A 16281-nucleotide genomic window follows, 5' to 3' on the forward strand; every position below is an offset into this window, starting at 1 on the left:
TCCTATCTACAGTACAGTATCTACTCCTCTGCCTCAGCGAGGGAAATATTCAATTTCACATCAGCGCATAGGGATGGAGAGGCCCTCTCAATAGGTAGTTATCAGAGAGAAAGAGAGTTCAGATCCTATAGGGAAGGTCATTATGCATGTACACAATGTAGCACAGTGGAAGTCTATATCCAAAGCTATGAATATGTGATGGAGGAGAAACCATCCTTCTCCTATTCATTTGTTTGAAAGGATCAGATAGGTGTGTAAGCAATACAGTGAAAATTCCACCGTACCAATCAGAGGACAAGATAGAGCTATTACCGTACATACCTACAGGAAGTGTCTAGGGGTCGTTTGCTTAACTAGGGGATGACTTGGAATTCAGCATACGATGATCTCCATCCTAAGGGGTGGGGGCGAGGTGATCTGAGGCCGGGTTAGTCATTCACAGCCTGGGTAAAGCAGAAGACTTGATAAGGCCCCTGGTCCTCTGGTCCTGGTATTGACCCCTAGGGGTCTAAGGCTGGCAGCCAGCTGTCTGCTCTGTTGAAGAGCTCTGTCAGACAGTCAGTGTTCTGTCCACAGAGGCCTCCATCTTTCATCCTACCACCGCTAGGGATCATGGCTCTGGCCCTGCCTCGCTCGCTGAATAAACAGCTCTGCTGTGTGAGACAATGCAGAGCTGGAGAAGGAGGCTAGGGAGGGAGTCACAGTGAAGGATGAGAAAGAAGGAAGAGGGGAAGGATCCAGATGTTCTACCCTTCTTCCAAAGTGTGCAGCTGCACACTCCACATCATGAATTTAAAAGCATTGGATTGGTGTAAGCATTGATTGAGGGAGTTTCCTACATTGTTAAATCTATGACAGGGAGTATGCAAGTGCACACTTCGGGGGAAGTGTAGAGAATTATTTATTTTACCAGGTAAGTTGACTAAGAACACGTTCTCATTTACAGCAATGACCTGGGGAATAGTTACAGGGGAGAGGAGGGGGATGAATGAGCCAATTGTAAGTACATTCATGGAGACGAGGAAGGTACAGAGGGAAAGATGAGGCAGGGAGGAAAGGAGGATGCAGGAAGAGAAGGAGGATCGAGGGAGAATATGGGTTGCATATTTCTACAAGGATTCCGATATAGTTCCTCTGCTGGCTAGCTCTCTGCCCTCCAGGCCTGGGTGACCTGCAGAGAACCTCTATAGTGCTGATGCTCTTTTTAAGCAATAAGGCAATATATGGCCAATATACCACTGTTCTTCTTGGAGTGGCAGGTAGCCTAGTGGTTAGAGTGTTGGGCCAGTAACCGAAAAGTTGCTAGATCAAATCCCAGAGCTGACAAGGTAAAAATCTGTCGTTCTGCCCCCAAACAAGGCACTGTTCCTACGATGTCATTGTAAATAAGAATTTGTTCTTAACTGACGTGACCAGTTAAATTAAATGATGCACATGCATCGCAGTGCCTGGACACAGACCTTAGTCGTGGTATATTGGCAAACCCCCAAGATGCCTTATTGCTATTATAAATTGGTTAGCAATGTAATTAGAGGTAAAAAAAATAAATGTTTTGTCATACCCGTGGTATACGGTCTGATATACCACGGCTGTCAGCCAATCAGCATTCAGGTCTTGACCCACCCAGTTTATAATTACTAATAATACTTTGGGCCTGCAGCAGAAACCCTACCAGTGACTAACTATTAATCACAGTGTATCTATAGCGGTGTAAAGCAGTCTTGCTGAATATAACATGCCAATATCCACCTGGGACTGCACTTCTCCACTGTGCAATACAGGTGTGTGCATGCCCAGGCTGAAGCAATAAGCTCAGGGTTAACAGAAATGATATAAAATTGGTGATTTTGCAGTTCTATGTATTCAGGTGTTGCAGAGCAATATACTGTACTGAACTATTTAAGTCCTTGTTTTGAACACTAAAGACGTTGTCGTACAATGTTATGTTGGCCTTGGAAGTGCACGGATACAGTATAAATGGAATAGCTATTACCAATCAGGGAGAAGTATCTGTGGGAGTGAGTGACCCAGTGCTGCTCATGTCATTTCCTTCACTTACCGCTGCTTGTTGTCTCTTCAGCTTGTCTCTGTACTCCTCCAGCTCCTGCAAGTTCAGCTCAGGTGGGAGTTTCTATCATAAAAACACACAATAAAAGCATTGTTACAATACAATGAGAATGCCCACACCAATAACTTCTTAGAAGATAAAGCCATTCTGTGGAATGCTTTGGTGTGTGGAGTGAACCACCTGCCAGAAAATAAATCAAAAGATTGCTTATCATGGACACCGAACTGAAATCCAAATGCCAGCAGCTTAGAGCCGGGCAGGATTTCATTTCGTTTGTTTCTTTTAGAAGCTAATCTTAATTCTTTGGAGTTTCTTCAGCATCAGCTCTAGCTTGCTTAAGTACCATTTTTCAAAAGAGCCTCCACAGTCTTCATCATTTACAAAGAGAAGAAAAAGTGGCAGAATTGTATAGCACACATGCTTAGACGTATAGTAAATTAAAATGGAGGAGCACTACTTAATTGGTGAAGAACGAACAAGGGGAAAGACAGCAGCAAAAAACTAAGCACTGAGGATGATGGGTAATTGCTTTCCACTTGGCTGAAAGTCTCATTTTGTAATCTGGAAGGTTGTTGTTCTTGAGACACTGCTAAATCTAATGAGATTTCACACCCTTCCTCCACAAGTGTTTAATCCATCAATCTAGAAGTCATCGGTGTGTGAGCAGGAGATGACGCCACAGTGATGCTAGAGTAGATACACCCGTCAAGGGGGGAGAGGTGTCCCACAACAAGGGAACCAGGGGGGAGAGGTGTCCCACATAACAAGGGAACCAGGTTGGGGGAGAGGTGTCCCACATAACAAGGGAACCAGGGGGGGGGAGAGGTGTCCCACATAACAAGGGAACCAGGGGGGAGAGATGTCCCACATAACAAGGGAACCAGGTTGGGGGAGAGGTGTCCCACATAACAAGGGAACCAGGGGGGGGGAGAGGTGTCCCACATAACAAGGGAACCAGGGGGGGAGAGAGGTGTCCCACATAACAAGGGAACCAGGGGGGGAGAGAGGTGTCCCACATAACAAGGGAACCAGGGGGGGAGAGAGGTGTCCCACATAACAAGGGAACCAGGGGGGGAGAGAGGTGTCCCACATAACAAGGGAACCAAGGGGGGAGAGAGGTGTCCCACATAACAAGGGAACCAGGGGGGGAGAGAGGTGTCCCACATAACAAGGGAACCAGGGGGGGAGAGAGGTGTCCCACATAACAAGGGAACCAGGGGGGGAGAGAGGTGTCCCACATAACAAGGGAACCAGGGGGGGAGAGAGGTGTCCCACATAACAAGGGAACCAGGGGGGGAGAGGTGTCCCACATAACAAGGGAACCAGGGGGGGAGAGGTGTCCCACATAACAAGGGAACCAGGGGGGGAGAGGTGTCCCACATAACAAGGGAACCAGGGGAGGAGAGGTGTCCCACATAACAAGGGAACCAGGGGAGGAGAGGTGTCCCACATAACAAGGGAACCAGGGGGGGGAGAGGTGTCCCACATAACAAGGGAACCAGGGGGGAGAGGTGTCCCACATAACAAGGAAACCAGGGGGGGGAGAGGTGTCCCACATAACAAGGGAACCAGGGGGGGAGAGATGTCCCACATAACAAGGGAACCAGGTTGGGGGAGAGGTGTCCCACATAACAAGGGAACCAGGGGGGGGGAGAGGTGTCCCACATAACAAGGGAACCAGGGGGGGAGAGAGGTGTCCCACATAACAAGGGAACCAGGGGGGGAGAGAGGTGTCCCACATAACAAGGGAACCAGGGGGGGAGAGAGGTGTCCCACATAACAAGGGAACCAGGGGGGGAGAGAGGTGTCCCACATAACAAGGGAACCAGGGGGGGAGAGAGGTGTCCCACATAACAAGGGAACCAGGGGGGGAGAGAGGTGTCCCACATAACAAGGGAACCAGGGGGGGAGAGAGGTGTCCCACATAACAAGGGAACCAGGGGGGAGAGAGGTGTCCCACATAACAAGGGAACCAGGGGGGGAGAGGTGTCCCACATAACAAGGGAACCAGGGGGGGAGAGGTGTCCCACATAACAAGGGAACCAGGGGAGGAGAGGTGTCCCACATAACAAGGGAACCAGGGGGGGGAGAGGTGTCCCACATAACAAGGGAACCAGGGGGGAGAGGTGTCCCACATAACAAGGAAACCAGGGGGGGGAGAGGTGTCCCACATAACAAGGGAACCAGGGGGGGAGAGGTGTCCCACATAACAAGGGAACCAGGGGGGGAGAGGTGTCCCACATAACAAGGGAACCAGGGGGGGAGAGGTGTCCCACATAACAAGGGAACCAGGGGGGGAGAGGTGTCCCACATAACAAGGGAACCAGGGGGGGGGGGGGGGGGGGGGGGGGGAGGTGTCCCACATAACAAGGGAACCAGGGGAGACGTGTCCCACATAACAAGGGAACCAGGGGGGGAGAGGTGTCCCACATAACAAGGGAACCAGGGGGGAGAGGTGTCCCACATAACAAGGGAACCAGGGGGGGGAGAGGTGTCCCACATAACAAGGGAACCAGGGGGGAGAGGTGTCCCACATAACAAGGGAACCAGGGGGAGGGAGGTGTAGGTAGGGAGGCCCCAAGTCACTGTAACTAGTTATTGTGGACCCCAAGTCACTGTAACTAGTCATTGTGGACCCCAAGTCACTGTAACTAGTCATTGTGGACCCCAAGTCACTGTAACTAGTCATTGTGGACCAAGTCACTGTAACTAGTCATTGTAGACCAAGTCACTGTAACTAGTCAGTGTAGACCAAGTCACTGTAACTAGTCAGTGTAGACCAAGTCACTGTGACTAGTCAGTGTAGACCAAGTCACTGTAACTAGTCAGTGTAGACCAAGTCACTGTAACTAGTCAGTGTAGACCAAGTCACTGTGACTAGTCAGTGTAACTAGTCAGTGTAGACCAAGTCACTGTAACTAGTCAGTGTAGACCAAGTCACTGTAACTAGTCAGTGTAACTAGTCAGTGTAGACCAAGTCACTGTAACTAGTCACTGTAACTAGTCAGTGTAGACCAAGTCACTGTAACTAGTCAGTGTAGACCAAGTCACTGTAACTACTCAGTGTAGACCAAGTCACTGTAACTAGTCAGTGTAGACCAAGTCACTGTAACTAGTCAGTGTAGACCAAGTCACTAACTAGTCAGTGTAGACCCTGCTGATTGCACTGTTTGGTACTATATATAGTTTGGTACTGTTTGGTACAATGTATAGTGTAAATGATGAGCGGACTGTTATGGGAGGTCCAAGCCTGTTATATGGCATATGCCTCACTCTTCCTGTGGTGGTTAAGGCTTTAGTATGCTGGTGGAGTGTCTTGGTATATGGGCTAAGAGGTGATAGTCATCGAAACAAAACTAGGATTTATTGAACTGCACAGACAAATATAGCTCCAGATACAAGCGTTGATTTAGAATTAAATGGAACATGTAAAATAATAAGATCATAAAAGACAGAATAGCTTATAGTTTTTAAGAGCGTGGAAAGAAGGTCCTTCACATATTGTCTCAGTGACAATAACAGCAACAAAGGGGAGAGTGGGTAGAAATTCCCTTGTTGCTGTTTTTATCCCTTGTTGCTGAGGGTTTAGAGCTTAAAAGGTAGTCACATCATACAAGTACTTGGGAGTATGGCTAGATGGTACACTGTCCTCCTCTCAACACATATCAAAGCCGCAGGCTAAAGTTAAATCTGGTCTTGGTTTCCTCTATTGCAATCGCTCCTCTTTCACCCCAGCTGCCAAACTAACCTTGATTCAGATGACTATCCTACCCAGGCTAGATTACAGAGAAGCCATTTATAGATAGGCAGATAAGGGCGCTCTCGAGCGGCAAGATGTTCTTTACCATTCTGCCATCAGATTTGCCACCAATGCTCCTTATAGGAAACATCACTGCACTCTATACTCCTCTGTAAACTGGTCATCTCTGTATACCCGTCGCAAGACCCACTGGTTGATGCTTATTTATAAAACCCTCGTAGGCCTCACACCCCCTATCTGAGATATCTACTGCAGCCCTCATCCTTCACATACATCACCCGTTCTGCCAGTCACATTCTGTTAAAGGTCCCCACACATCCCTGGGTCGCTCTTCTTTTCAGTTCGCTGCAGCTAGCGACTGGAACGAGCTGCAACAAACACTCAAACTGGACAGTTTTATCTCAATCTCTTCATTCAAAGACTCAATCATGGACACTCTTACTGACAGTTGTGGCTGCTTTGCGTGATGTATTGTTGTCTCTATCTTCTTGCCCTTTGTGCTGTTGTCTGTGCCCAATAATGTTTGTACCATGTGTTGTGCTGCTACCATGTTGTGCTGCTGCCATGATGTGTTGCTACCATGTTGTTGTCATCTTGTGTTGCTATCATGCTGTGGTCTTAGATCTCTCTTTATGTAGTGTTTTGTTAAGGCTGCAGCATACACTGTACTGTAGACCTAACTAACTAACTCACCTCCAGCTTGTTGTGTCCTCTGGGTCTGTAGTGAACAGTGGGCCTAACTAACTAACTGACTGACTCACCTCCAGCGGGTTGTGTCCTCTGGGTCTGTAGTAAACAGTGGGCCTAACTAACTAACTCACCTCCAGCGGGTTGTGTCCTCTGGGTCTGTAGTGAACAGTGGGCCTAACTAACTAACTGACTGACTCACCTCCAGCGGGTTGTGTCCTCTGGGTCTGTAGTAAACAGTGGGCCTAACTAACTAACTGACTGACTCACCTCCAGCTTGTTGTCTCCTCTGGGTCTGTAGTGAACAGTGGGCCTAACTAACTGACTCACCTCCAGCTTGTTGTGTCCTCTGGGTCTGTAGTGAACAGTGGGCCTAACTAACTAACTAACTAACTGACTCACCTCCAGCTTGTTGTGTCCTCTGGGTCTCTAGTGAACAGTGGGCCTAACTAACTCACCTCCAGCTTGTTGTGTCCTCCGGGTCTCTAGTGAACAGTGGGCCTAACTAACTAACTGACTGACTCACCTCCAGCTTGTTGTGTCCTCTGGGTCTGTAGTGAACAGTGGGCCTAACTAACTAACTCACCTCCAGCGGGTTGTGTCCTCTGGGTCTGTAGTGAACAGTGGGCCTAACTAACTAACTGACTGACTCACCTCCAGCGGGTTGTGTCCTCTGGGTCTGTAGTAAACAGTGGGCCTAACTAACTGACTCACCTCCAGCTTGTTGTGTCCTCTGGGTCTGTAGTGAACAGTGGGCCTAACTAACTGACTCACCTCCAGCTCGTGCTGCACCATGTCAAAGGAGTCGTTGGAGTAGTAGACCTCCTGGATGCTGTTAATGATCTCCTGCTCCGCCTGGGGGTCGATGGGCTGCTCCCTCATCTCCCTCATCTCCTCCTGAGATACCAGAGAGAGGTGAGAAAGACAAATTACTGCATCAGTTAGGTCAGTAAGACTACAAAGCACCCGGTTGCTGGGACACCCTCGTGGGAAGGGAGGAAACAGAGGCTCTGAGAAAAAACACAGCTCTCCAGAATATCTCTAGGAAACAGAGCCTGTCCATTGGGTTTATCGCTCCTGAAGTCCACAGATTATTTAAGCCTGTCTGGCTGTTTCCCTGGAGAGAACTCTTCACAGACCCCTAATGAGCCTGAATATAGGCACTTATCAATAGATACCGCTCTCAGTCAATCCTCTCTTTGAAGATTGATACAACGGCCAACTTGAGAGGGCAAAGCCTGTGCAACACACGGATAAGGCATTATAGTAAAGCAATTGAGCTATGAAATAGGCTGAAACGTATCCAGGACGAATGGGGGTAAATCATCCCAATTGCCGGCAAAAGGACTGACGGAGGAAGAAAGATGCTAGGATATTCTTCAATAACCTTCACAGCATCCATTTGACCATGCCAGAGAGATAGGGTGTGACAGATGGGCCTATATCTCAGGCACTGAATATCAAAACACCTGCCTAGTTGAGAAAATAGCAACAAAACCGGATTTTTCCAGTAAACGTGAGGAACAAGAGGCAAATTAGAGCCAAATTACAAGGTAATCAAGAGTGAATTAGAGGTGAATTACAAGGGAATCAGGGGTGAATTACAGAGGAATCAGAGAGGGATCAGAGGCGAATACCATAAGGATCAGAGGCGAATCACAGAAGATGGGAAGCAGAAGAAAGAGGCAAAATAGAGAGGAATGAGAGGCGAATTAGAGAGGAATCGTGTGGTGAAATTTGTGAATGTATTGTAATGTATTTAAAATTGTATAACTGCTTTTGGGGATCCATAATAAATACAAATTAAAGACAAATCAAAGGCAAATTACAGAGGAATGAGTACTACCCGTGCGTGTGCGTGCGTGCGTGCGTGCGCGGCCGGGACTATACCAGTATCACATACTCGTGTATTGTTTCCATACTCACGAAGCGGATTTAATTTCTTTAGGAAAACAGCCATGTTGGAAACAAACATCATTATGTTGTCATCGAGTCACATTTAGTTATAGCACACAATATTTTACATAGAGCAGGTTTTTAAAGGACCAAACAGGGAGGTCTGCTTCGTGTTTTCATTTTTTGCCATTGAAAAAAAATATTGCGATCCTGGTATCGTCCCGTCCTGGTACGTGTTTTGAAGGCGTGCTGCGCAGGTCTGACACATTTGAGAACGGGTAGGGCGAACACAGCGGGTGTGTGGGTGAGCTGAGCGTTGAAGCTCAGCATCCTTAGTGAGAGGGTGGGTGGGAAATTACAGAGGGAGGGATACTGGTAAAGAGAAAATAAGAAAAAGACCAGAAGTGATTCATCTCTCAGGTAGCCCAAATCGAGTGCCCTTCTTTGAACTCTCTGCCTTTTCCTCTTTCTGTTTGTCCCATTCTCTCACCATGACTTTAAAAATATATTCAAGACAATAAAATAGGTGAATGACTCATTTCTGGGCTCCAAGCATCTCTTCTCTCCACTCTGCTTCACAGGCACAAACACAACCTAAACATTAGCCTATCCCTAAACCCTGCAGAGCAGAGACATCTAACAACTATCATCATGCTTTGATCACGTTCACGTTGATGGATTCAAATGAAACAATGATCCTCCTCCGTCCAAATTAAAAAGTCTCATCATCGTGCCGTTTCTCCTTCTCAATATGGGCAGAAACAAAAATTCAAAAGCCATTTGCACCTAATAGTAGGCTGTTTAATGAGTCTTATCAAAGAACCAAAGGCTGTTCGGCTGAATTCGTCATTGAATGCAGAGAGAAAATCCAACAGAAGACAAAGGGGTTCCTTCTTGGTGAGTGTCAGAAGCCAGGTGAACACGATGCCAGAGGGACACCTGGTCAGTTTGATGGTGAGGTAAATGGTGAAGACGTTCAGCTCTGCAGTACACCATGGCAGAGGGACACCTGGTCAGTTTGATGGTGAGGTAAATGGTGAAGACGTTCAGCTCTGCAGTACACCATGGCAGAGGGACACCTGGTCAGTTTGATGGTGAGGTAAATGGTGAAGACGTTCAGCTCTGCAGTACACCATGGCAGAGGGACACCTGGTCAGTTTGATGGTGAGGTAAATGGTGAAGACGTTCAGCTCTGCAGTACACCATGGCAGAGGGACACCTGGTCAGTTTGATGGTGAGGTAAATGGTGAAGACGTTCAGCTCTGCAGTACACCATGGCAGAGGGACACCTGGTCAGTTTGATGGTGAGGTAAATGGTGAAGACGTTCAGCTCTGCAGTACACCATGGCAGAGGGACACCTGGTCAGTTTGATGGTGGGGTAAATGGTGAAGACGTTCAGCTCTGCAGTACACCATGGCAGAGGGACACCTGGTCAGTTTGATGGTGGGGTAAATGGTGAAGACGTTCAGCTCTGCAGTACATGATGCCAGAGGGACACCTAGTGGTGGATCAGAGGACTAACCTACATGGAACAGTCAGTACTATAGATTCACGGGTTGACTCGCAGTCCTGGTGGTTAAATCCGCAGGGCGTGTGGGTTTAGGGTCATTAAATAGTGTGGATGAAGGGCGGGTGGGTGGCGGGCAGAATGAATGAATGAATGAAGAGAAAACAATACCATAAAAAAATACATAAATGTATAAAATTATTGTGCAATTTATATCTATTGGCTGCATTTCTGGCATTAGGTTTACTTACTAAGCTTCAGGGCTTATAACTGTACACGCGCCAAATAGCCTACATGCCAATCGCCAAATGCTTTAGGGAACCGGTAGAAAAAGTTAATGTTGATGCAGACAATGTAGGAATTGAATTAAATCATCGAAAAGCTGCCAAATGGAGAGTTGAAAATATAGAGAAGGGAGGGCCAGAAAAGTAACGTTCGGAAAAGATTAGGTGAAGTGAAAAATGAGGATGATAGCAGTTCCGGCTGTGTTTTGTGATAATTGAGGTGCTATATACATTTGACAGTCACAAGACAGGGACTTCAAAACAGGCTTATGATACATGAAGGGAACTGTAGCCTACTGTTCAGATGGGTTAAACGGAAACTGAAATCTGGACACTGACTGGAGGTCTATAACCTCTCACACAACCTTAATACTAACTTACAGTAAAATGATACACCAATTGTATGCTACATTCTTACTCAGGAACAAGAGTGGAGAAACATGATTTCTTTCTTTCAGCATCTTGAGAGAATGTGAATGTGCAGTTAGATACCGTCTATAGAGGTGCTGTCTTTATCAGCATCATAAAAGCTCATAGTATTTCAACCACATAAAATATGCATCCAAGCAGAACTGAAATCAGAACTGCTGCAAAGAGGCATGAGGACTGCAGATGTGGCCAGGGCAAAAAAGTATTTAATCAGCCACCAATTGTGCAAGTTCTCCCACTTAAAAAGATGAGAGAGGCCTATAATTTTCATCATAGGTACACTTCTACTATGACAGACAAAATGAGAAAAAAATCCAGAAAATCACATTGTAGGATTTTTTATGAATTTATTTGCAAATTATGGTGGAAAATAAGTATTTGGTCACCTACAAACAAGCAAGATTTCTGGCTCTCACAGACCTGTAACTTCTTCTTTAAGAGGCTCCTCTGTCCTCCACTCGTTACCTGTATTAATGGCACTGTTTGAACTTGTTATCAGTATAAAAGACACCTGTCCACAACCTCAAACAATCACACTCCAAACTCCACTATGGCCAAGACCAAAGAGCTGTCAAAGGACACCAGAAACAAAATTGTAGACCTGCACCAGGCTGGGAAGACTGAATCTGCAATAGGTAAGCAGCTTGGTTTGAAGAAATCAACTGTGGGAGCAATTATTAGGAAATGGAAGACATACAAGACCACTGATAATCTCCCTCGATCTGGGGCTCCACGCAAGATCTCACCCCGTGGGGTCAAAATTATCACAAGAACGGTGAGCAAAAATCCCAGAACCACACGGGGGGACCTAGTGAATGACCTGCAGAGAGCTGGGACCAAAGTAACAAAACCTACCATCAGTAACACACTATGCCGCCAGGGATTCAAATCCTGCAGTGCCAGACGTGTCCCCCTGCTTCAGCCAGTACATGTCCAGGCCCGTCTGAAGTTTGCTAGAGAGCATTTGGATGATCCAGAAGAAGATTGGGAGAATGTCATATGGTCAGATGAACCCAAAATATAACTTTTTGGTAAAAACTCAACTCGTCGTGTTTGGAGGACAAAGAATGCTGAGTTGCATCCAATGAACACCATACTTACTGTGAAGCATGGGGATGGAAACATGCTTTGGGGCTGTTTTTCTGCAAAGGGACCAGGACGACTGATCCGTGTAAAGGAAAGAATGAATGGGGCCATGTATCGTGATATTTTGATTGAAAACCTCCTTCCATCAGCAAGGGCATTGAAAATGAAACGTGGCTGGGTCTTTCAGCATGACAATGATCCCAAACACACCACCCGGGCAACGAAGGAATGGCTTCGTAAGAAGCATTTCAAGGTCCTGGAGTGGCCTAGCCAATCTCCAGATCTCAACCCCATAGAAAATCTTTGGAGGCAGTTGAAAGTCTGTGTTGCCCAGCAACAGCCCCAAAACATCACTGCTCTAGAGGAGATCTGCATGGAGGAATGGGCCAAAATACCAGCAACAGTGTGTGAAAACCTTGTGAAGACTTACAGAAAACGTTTGACCTCTGTCATTGCCAACAAAGGGTATATAACAAAGTATTGAGATAAACTTTTGTTATTGACCAAATACTTATTTTCCACCATAATTTGCAAATAAATTCATTAAAAAAATCCTACAATGTGATTTTGTCATATTTGAAGAAGAAGTAGAAGACTATGATGAACATTACAGGCCTCTCTCCTCTTTTTAAGTGGGAGAACTTGCACAATTGGTGGCTGACTAAATACTTTTTTGCCCCACTGTACATTGCAATGTCCATACTGTGGGACGCCTAAAACAGTGCTACAGGGAGACAGGACGGGCAGCTGATCGTCCTCGTGGTGGCAGACCACGTGTAACAACAGCTGCACAGGATCAGTACATCCGAACATCACACCTGTGAGACAGGTACAGGATGGCAACAACAACTGCCCGAGTTACACCAGGAATCCTCTATCAGTACTCAGACTGTCCGTAATAGGCTGAGAGAGGCTGGACTGAGGGCTTGTAGGCCGGTGGTAAAGGCAGGTCATCACCAGACATCACCGGCAACAATGTCGCCTATGGGCACAAACCCACCGTCGCTGGACCAGACAGGGCTGGCAAAAAGTGCTCTTCACTGACGAGTTGCGGTTTTGTCTCAGCAGGGATGATGGTCGGATTCGCATTTATTGTTGAATGAATGAGCATTACACCGAGGCCTGTACTCTGGAGCAGGATCGATTTGGAGGTGGAGGGTCCGTCATGGTCTGGGGTGGTATCTCACAGCATCATTCGACTGAGCTTGTTGACATTGAAGGCAATTTCAATGCTGTGTGTTACAGGGAAGACATCCTCCTCCCTCATGTGGTACCCTTCCTGCAGGCTCATCCTGACATGACCCTCTAGCATGATAATGCCACCAACAATACTGCTCATTCTGTGTGTGATTTCCTGAAAGACAGGAATGTCAGAGTTCTGCCATGGCCAGCGAAGAGCCCAGATCTCAATGAGCACGTCTGGGGTCTGTTGGATCGGATGGTAAGGGCCATTCCCCCCCAGAAATGTCCAGGAACTTGCAGGTGCCTTGGTAGAAGAATGGGGTAACATCCCACAGCAAGAACTGGCAAATCTGGTGCAGTCCATGAGGAGGAGATGCACTACAGTACTTAATGCAGCTGGTGGCCACACCAGATACTGGCTGTTACTTTTGGTTTTGACCCCCCCTTTGTTCAGGGACACATTATTTAATTTATGTTAGTCACATGTCTGTGGAACTTGTTCGGTTTGGCTCTCAGTTGTTGAATCTCATGTTCAAACAAATATTTACACATGTTAAGTTTGCTGAAAATAAACGCAGTTGACAGTGAGAGGACGTTTCTTTTTTTGCTAGGTTGAGATGTACAATACATGACCAAAAGTATGTGGACACGTGCTCACCGAACATCTCATTCCAAAATCATTGGCATTAATATAGAGTTGGTCCCCACTTTGCTGCTATAACAGCCTCCACTCTTCTGGCAAGGCTTTCCACTAGATGTTGGAACATTGCTGCGGGGACTCCATTCAGCGAAAAGAGCATTCGTGAGGTCGGGCACTGCTGTTTGGCGATTAGTCCGTGTTCCAATTCATCCCAAAAGTGTTTGATGGTGTTGATGACTGGGCTGCACAGAGCCCTGACAAGTTCTTCCACACCAATCCTGACAAACCATTTCTGTATGTTCCTTGCTTTGTGCTCAGGGGCATTGTCATGCTGAAACAGGAAAGGGCCTTCCCCAAACTGTTGCCACAAAGTTGGAAGCACAGAATTGTCTAGAATGTAATTTAATGCTGTAGCATTTGCAGTAGGTATTTTATGCTGTAGCACTAGCCCAAACCATAAAATATAGGCCCAGACCATTATTCCCCTCCTCCACCAAACTTTACAGTTTGCACTATCCATTGGGGCAGGTCACGTTCTCCTGGCATCCGCCAAACCCAGATTTGTCCGTCGGACTGCCAGATGGTGAAGCGAAATTCATCACTCTAGAGAATGCGTTTCCACTGCTCCAGAGTCCAATGGGAGTGAGTATTACACCACTCCAGCCGATGCTTGGCATTGCACATGGTGACCTTAGGCTTGTGTGCGGCTGCTCGGCCACAGAAACCAATTTCATGAATCTCCCGAAGAACAGTTCTTGTGCTGACGTTGCTTCCAGAGGCAGTTTTTGAACTGAGTAGGGCAACCTAGGACAGACGGCTTCAGTACGCGGCGTTCCCGTTGTGAGCTTGTGTGGCCTACCACTTTGCGGCTGAGCCAATGTTGCTCCTAGACGTTTCCACTTCACAATAACAGCAATTACAGCTGACAGGGGCAGCTCTAGCAGTGTGGAAATTTCACAAACTGACTTGTTGGAAAGGTGGCAACCTATGGCGGTGCCACGTTGAAAGTCACTGAGCTCTCACAAAGAGTGGCAGTGGTGTGGAGAAGGGGGGAGGCAATGCAAATAGTCTTGGTAGACATTTTGCAAGCCTTTCAGGAGTCTTATGGCTTGGGGGTAGAAGATGTTTAGAAGCATCTTGAACCTAGACTTGGCGCTCCGGTATCGCTTGCGGTATGTTAGAAGAGATAAGTCTATGACTAGGGTGGCTGGAGTGCTTGACAAATTAGGGCCTTCCTCTGACACCGCTTGGTACAGAAGTCCTGAATGGCAGGAAGTGACGTACTGGGCCGTTCGCACTACCCTCTGTAGTGCCTTGTGGTCGGAGGCCGAGCAGTTGCCATACCAGGCAGTGATGCAACCAGTCAAGATGATCTCGATGGTGCAGCTGTATAACCTTTTGAGGATCTGAGGACCCATGCCATGCTTTTCAGTCTCTTGAGGGGGAATAGGTTTTGTCGTGCCCGCTTCACGGCGGTCATGGTGTGCTTGGACCATGTTAGCTTTATGATGATGTGGACACCAAGGAACTTGAAGCGCTCAACCTGCTCCACTGCAGCCCCGTCGTGTTCATTCCTCTTTTTCCTGTAGTCCACAATTATCTCCTTTGTCTTGATCACGTTGAGGGAAAGGTTGTTGTCCTTGCACCACCCGGCCAGGTCTCTGACTTCCTCCCTATAGGCTGTCTCATTGTTGTCGGCGATCAGGCCTACCACTTTTGTGTCATCGGCAAATTTAATGATGGTGTTGGAGTAGTGCCTGGCCGTGCAGTCATGAGTGAACAGGGAGTACAGGAGGGGGCTGATCACGCACCCCTGGGGGGCGCCTGTGTTGAGGATCAGAGAAGAGGATGTGTTGTTACCTACCCTTACCAACTGGGGGGTGGCCCGTCAGGAAGTCCAGGATCCAGTTGCAGAGGGATGTGTTTAGTCCCAGGGTCCTAAGCATAGTGTTGAGCTTTGGAGGGCACTATGGTGTTGAACTCTGAGCTGAAGTCAATGAATAGCATGTTGTGCTATTCAATGAATAGCAATAGGTGTTCCTTTTGTCCAGGTGGGAAAGGGCAGTGTGGAGTGCAATAGACTGCATCATCTGTGGATCTGTTGGGGCGGTATGCAAATTGGAGTGGGTCTAGGGTTTCTGGGATGATGCTGTTGATGTGAGCCATGACCCGCCTTTCAAACCACTTCATGGCTGCAGACGTGAGTGCTACAGGTCGGTAGTCATTTAGGCAAGTTACCTTAGTGTTCTGCTTAAACATGTTGGTATTACAGACTCAGTCAGGGAAAGGTTGAAAATGTAAGTGAAGACACTTACTAGTTGGTAAGCGCATGTTCGGAGTACACGTCCTTGTAATCCGTCTGGCCCTGCAGCCTTGACCTGTCTTGAGGTCTTAGTCACATTGGCAGCGGAGAGCGTGATCACACGTTTCTGTGTTATTTGCCTCGAAGTGAGCATAGAAGTTATTTAGCTCGTCTGGTAGGCTTGTGTCACTGGGCAGCTCTCGGCTGTGCTTCCCTTTGTAGTATAATGGTTTGCAGGCACTGCCACATCCGACGAGTGTCAAAGCCGGAGTAGAACGACTCTTAGTCCTGTATTGACACTTTGCCTGTTTGATGGTTTGTCAGAGGGCATAGCGGGATTTCTTATAAGCTTCAGGGTTAGAGTCCTGCTCCTTGAAAGCAGCAGCTCTAGCCTTCAGCTCAGTGCGGATGCTGCCTGTAATTCCCATGGCTTCTGGTT

General features: G+C 47.3%; 1 protein-coding gene across 2 annotated transcripts in view; it reads right to left on the bottom strand.

The window, feature by feature from the left end:
- Positions 1 to 16281, bottom strand: part of LOC110488023 (VPS50 subunit of EARP/GARPII complex) — a 245974-nt gene that overhangs the window by 221145 nt on the left and 8548 nt on the right. For both annotated transcript variants that reach the window (XM_036971386.1, XM_036971387.1), the window contains exons 3-4: positions 7290 to 7412; positions 2060 to 2131 (exon numbers count right to left, since the gene is read on the bottom strand). In XM_036971386.1, the coding sequence (XP_036827281.1) occupies positions 2060 to 2131; positions 7290 to 7412 (195 nt within the window). The remainder of the gene's footprint in view (positions 1 to 2059; positions 2132 to 7289; positions 7413 to 16281) is intronic.

This window comes from Oncorhynchus mykiss, chromosome 32 (genome assembly GCF_013265735.2).
Source record: "Oncorhynchus mykiss isolate Arlee chromosome 32, USDA_OmykA_1.1, whole genome shotgun sequence".
NCBI classification, from domain to species: domain Eukaryota; kingdom Metazoa; phylum Chordata; class Actinopteri; order Salmoniformes; family Salmonidae; genus Oncorhynchus; species Oncorhynchus mykiss.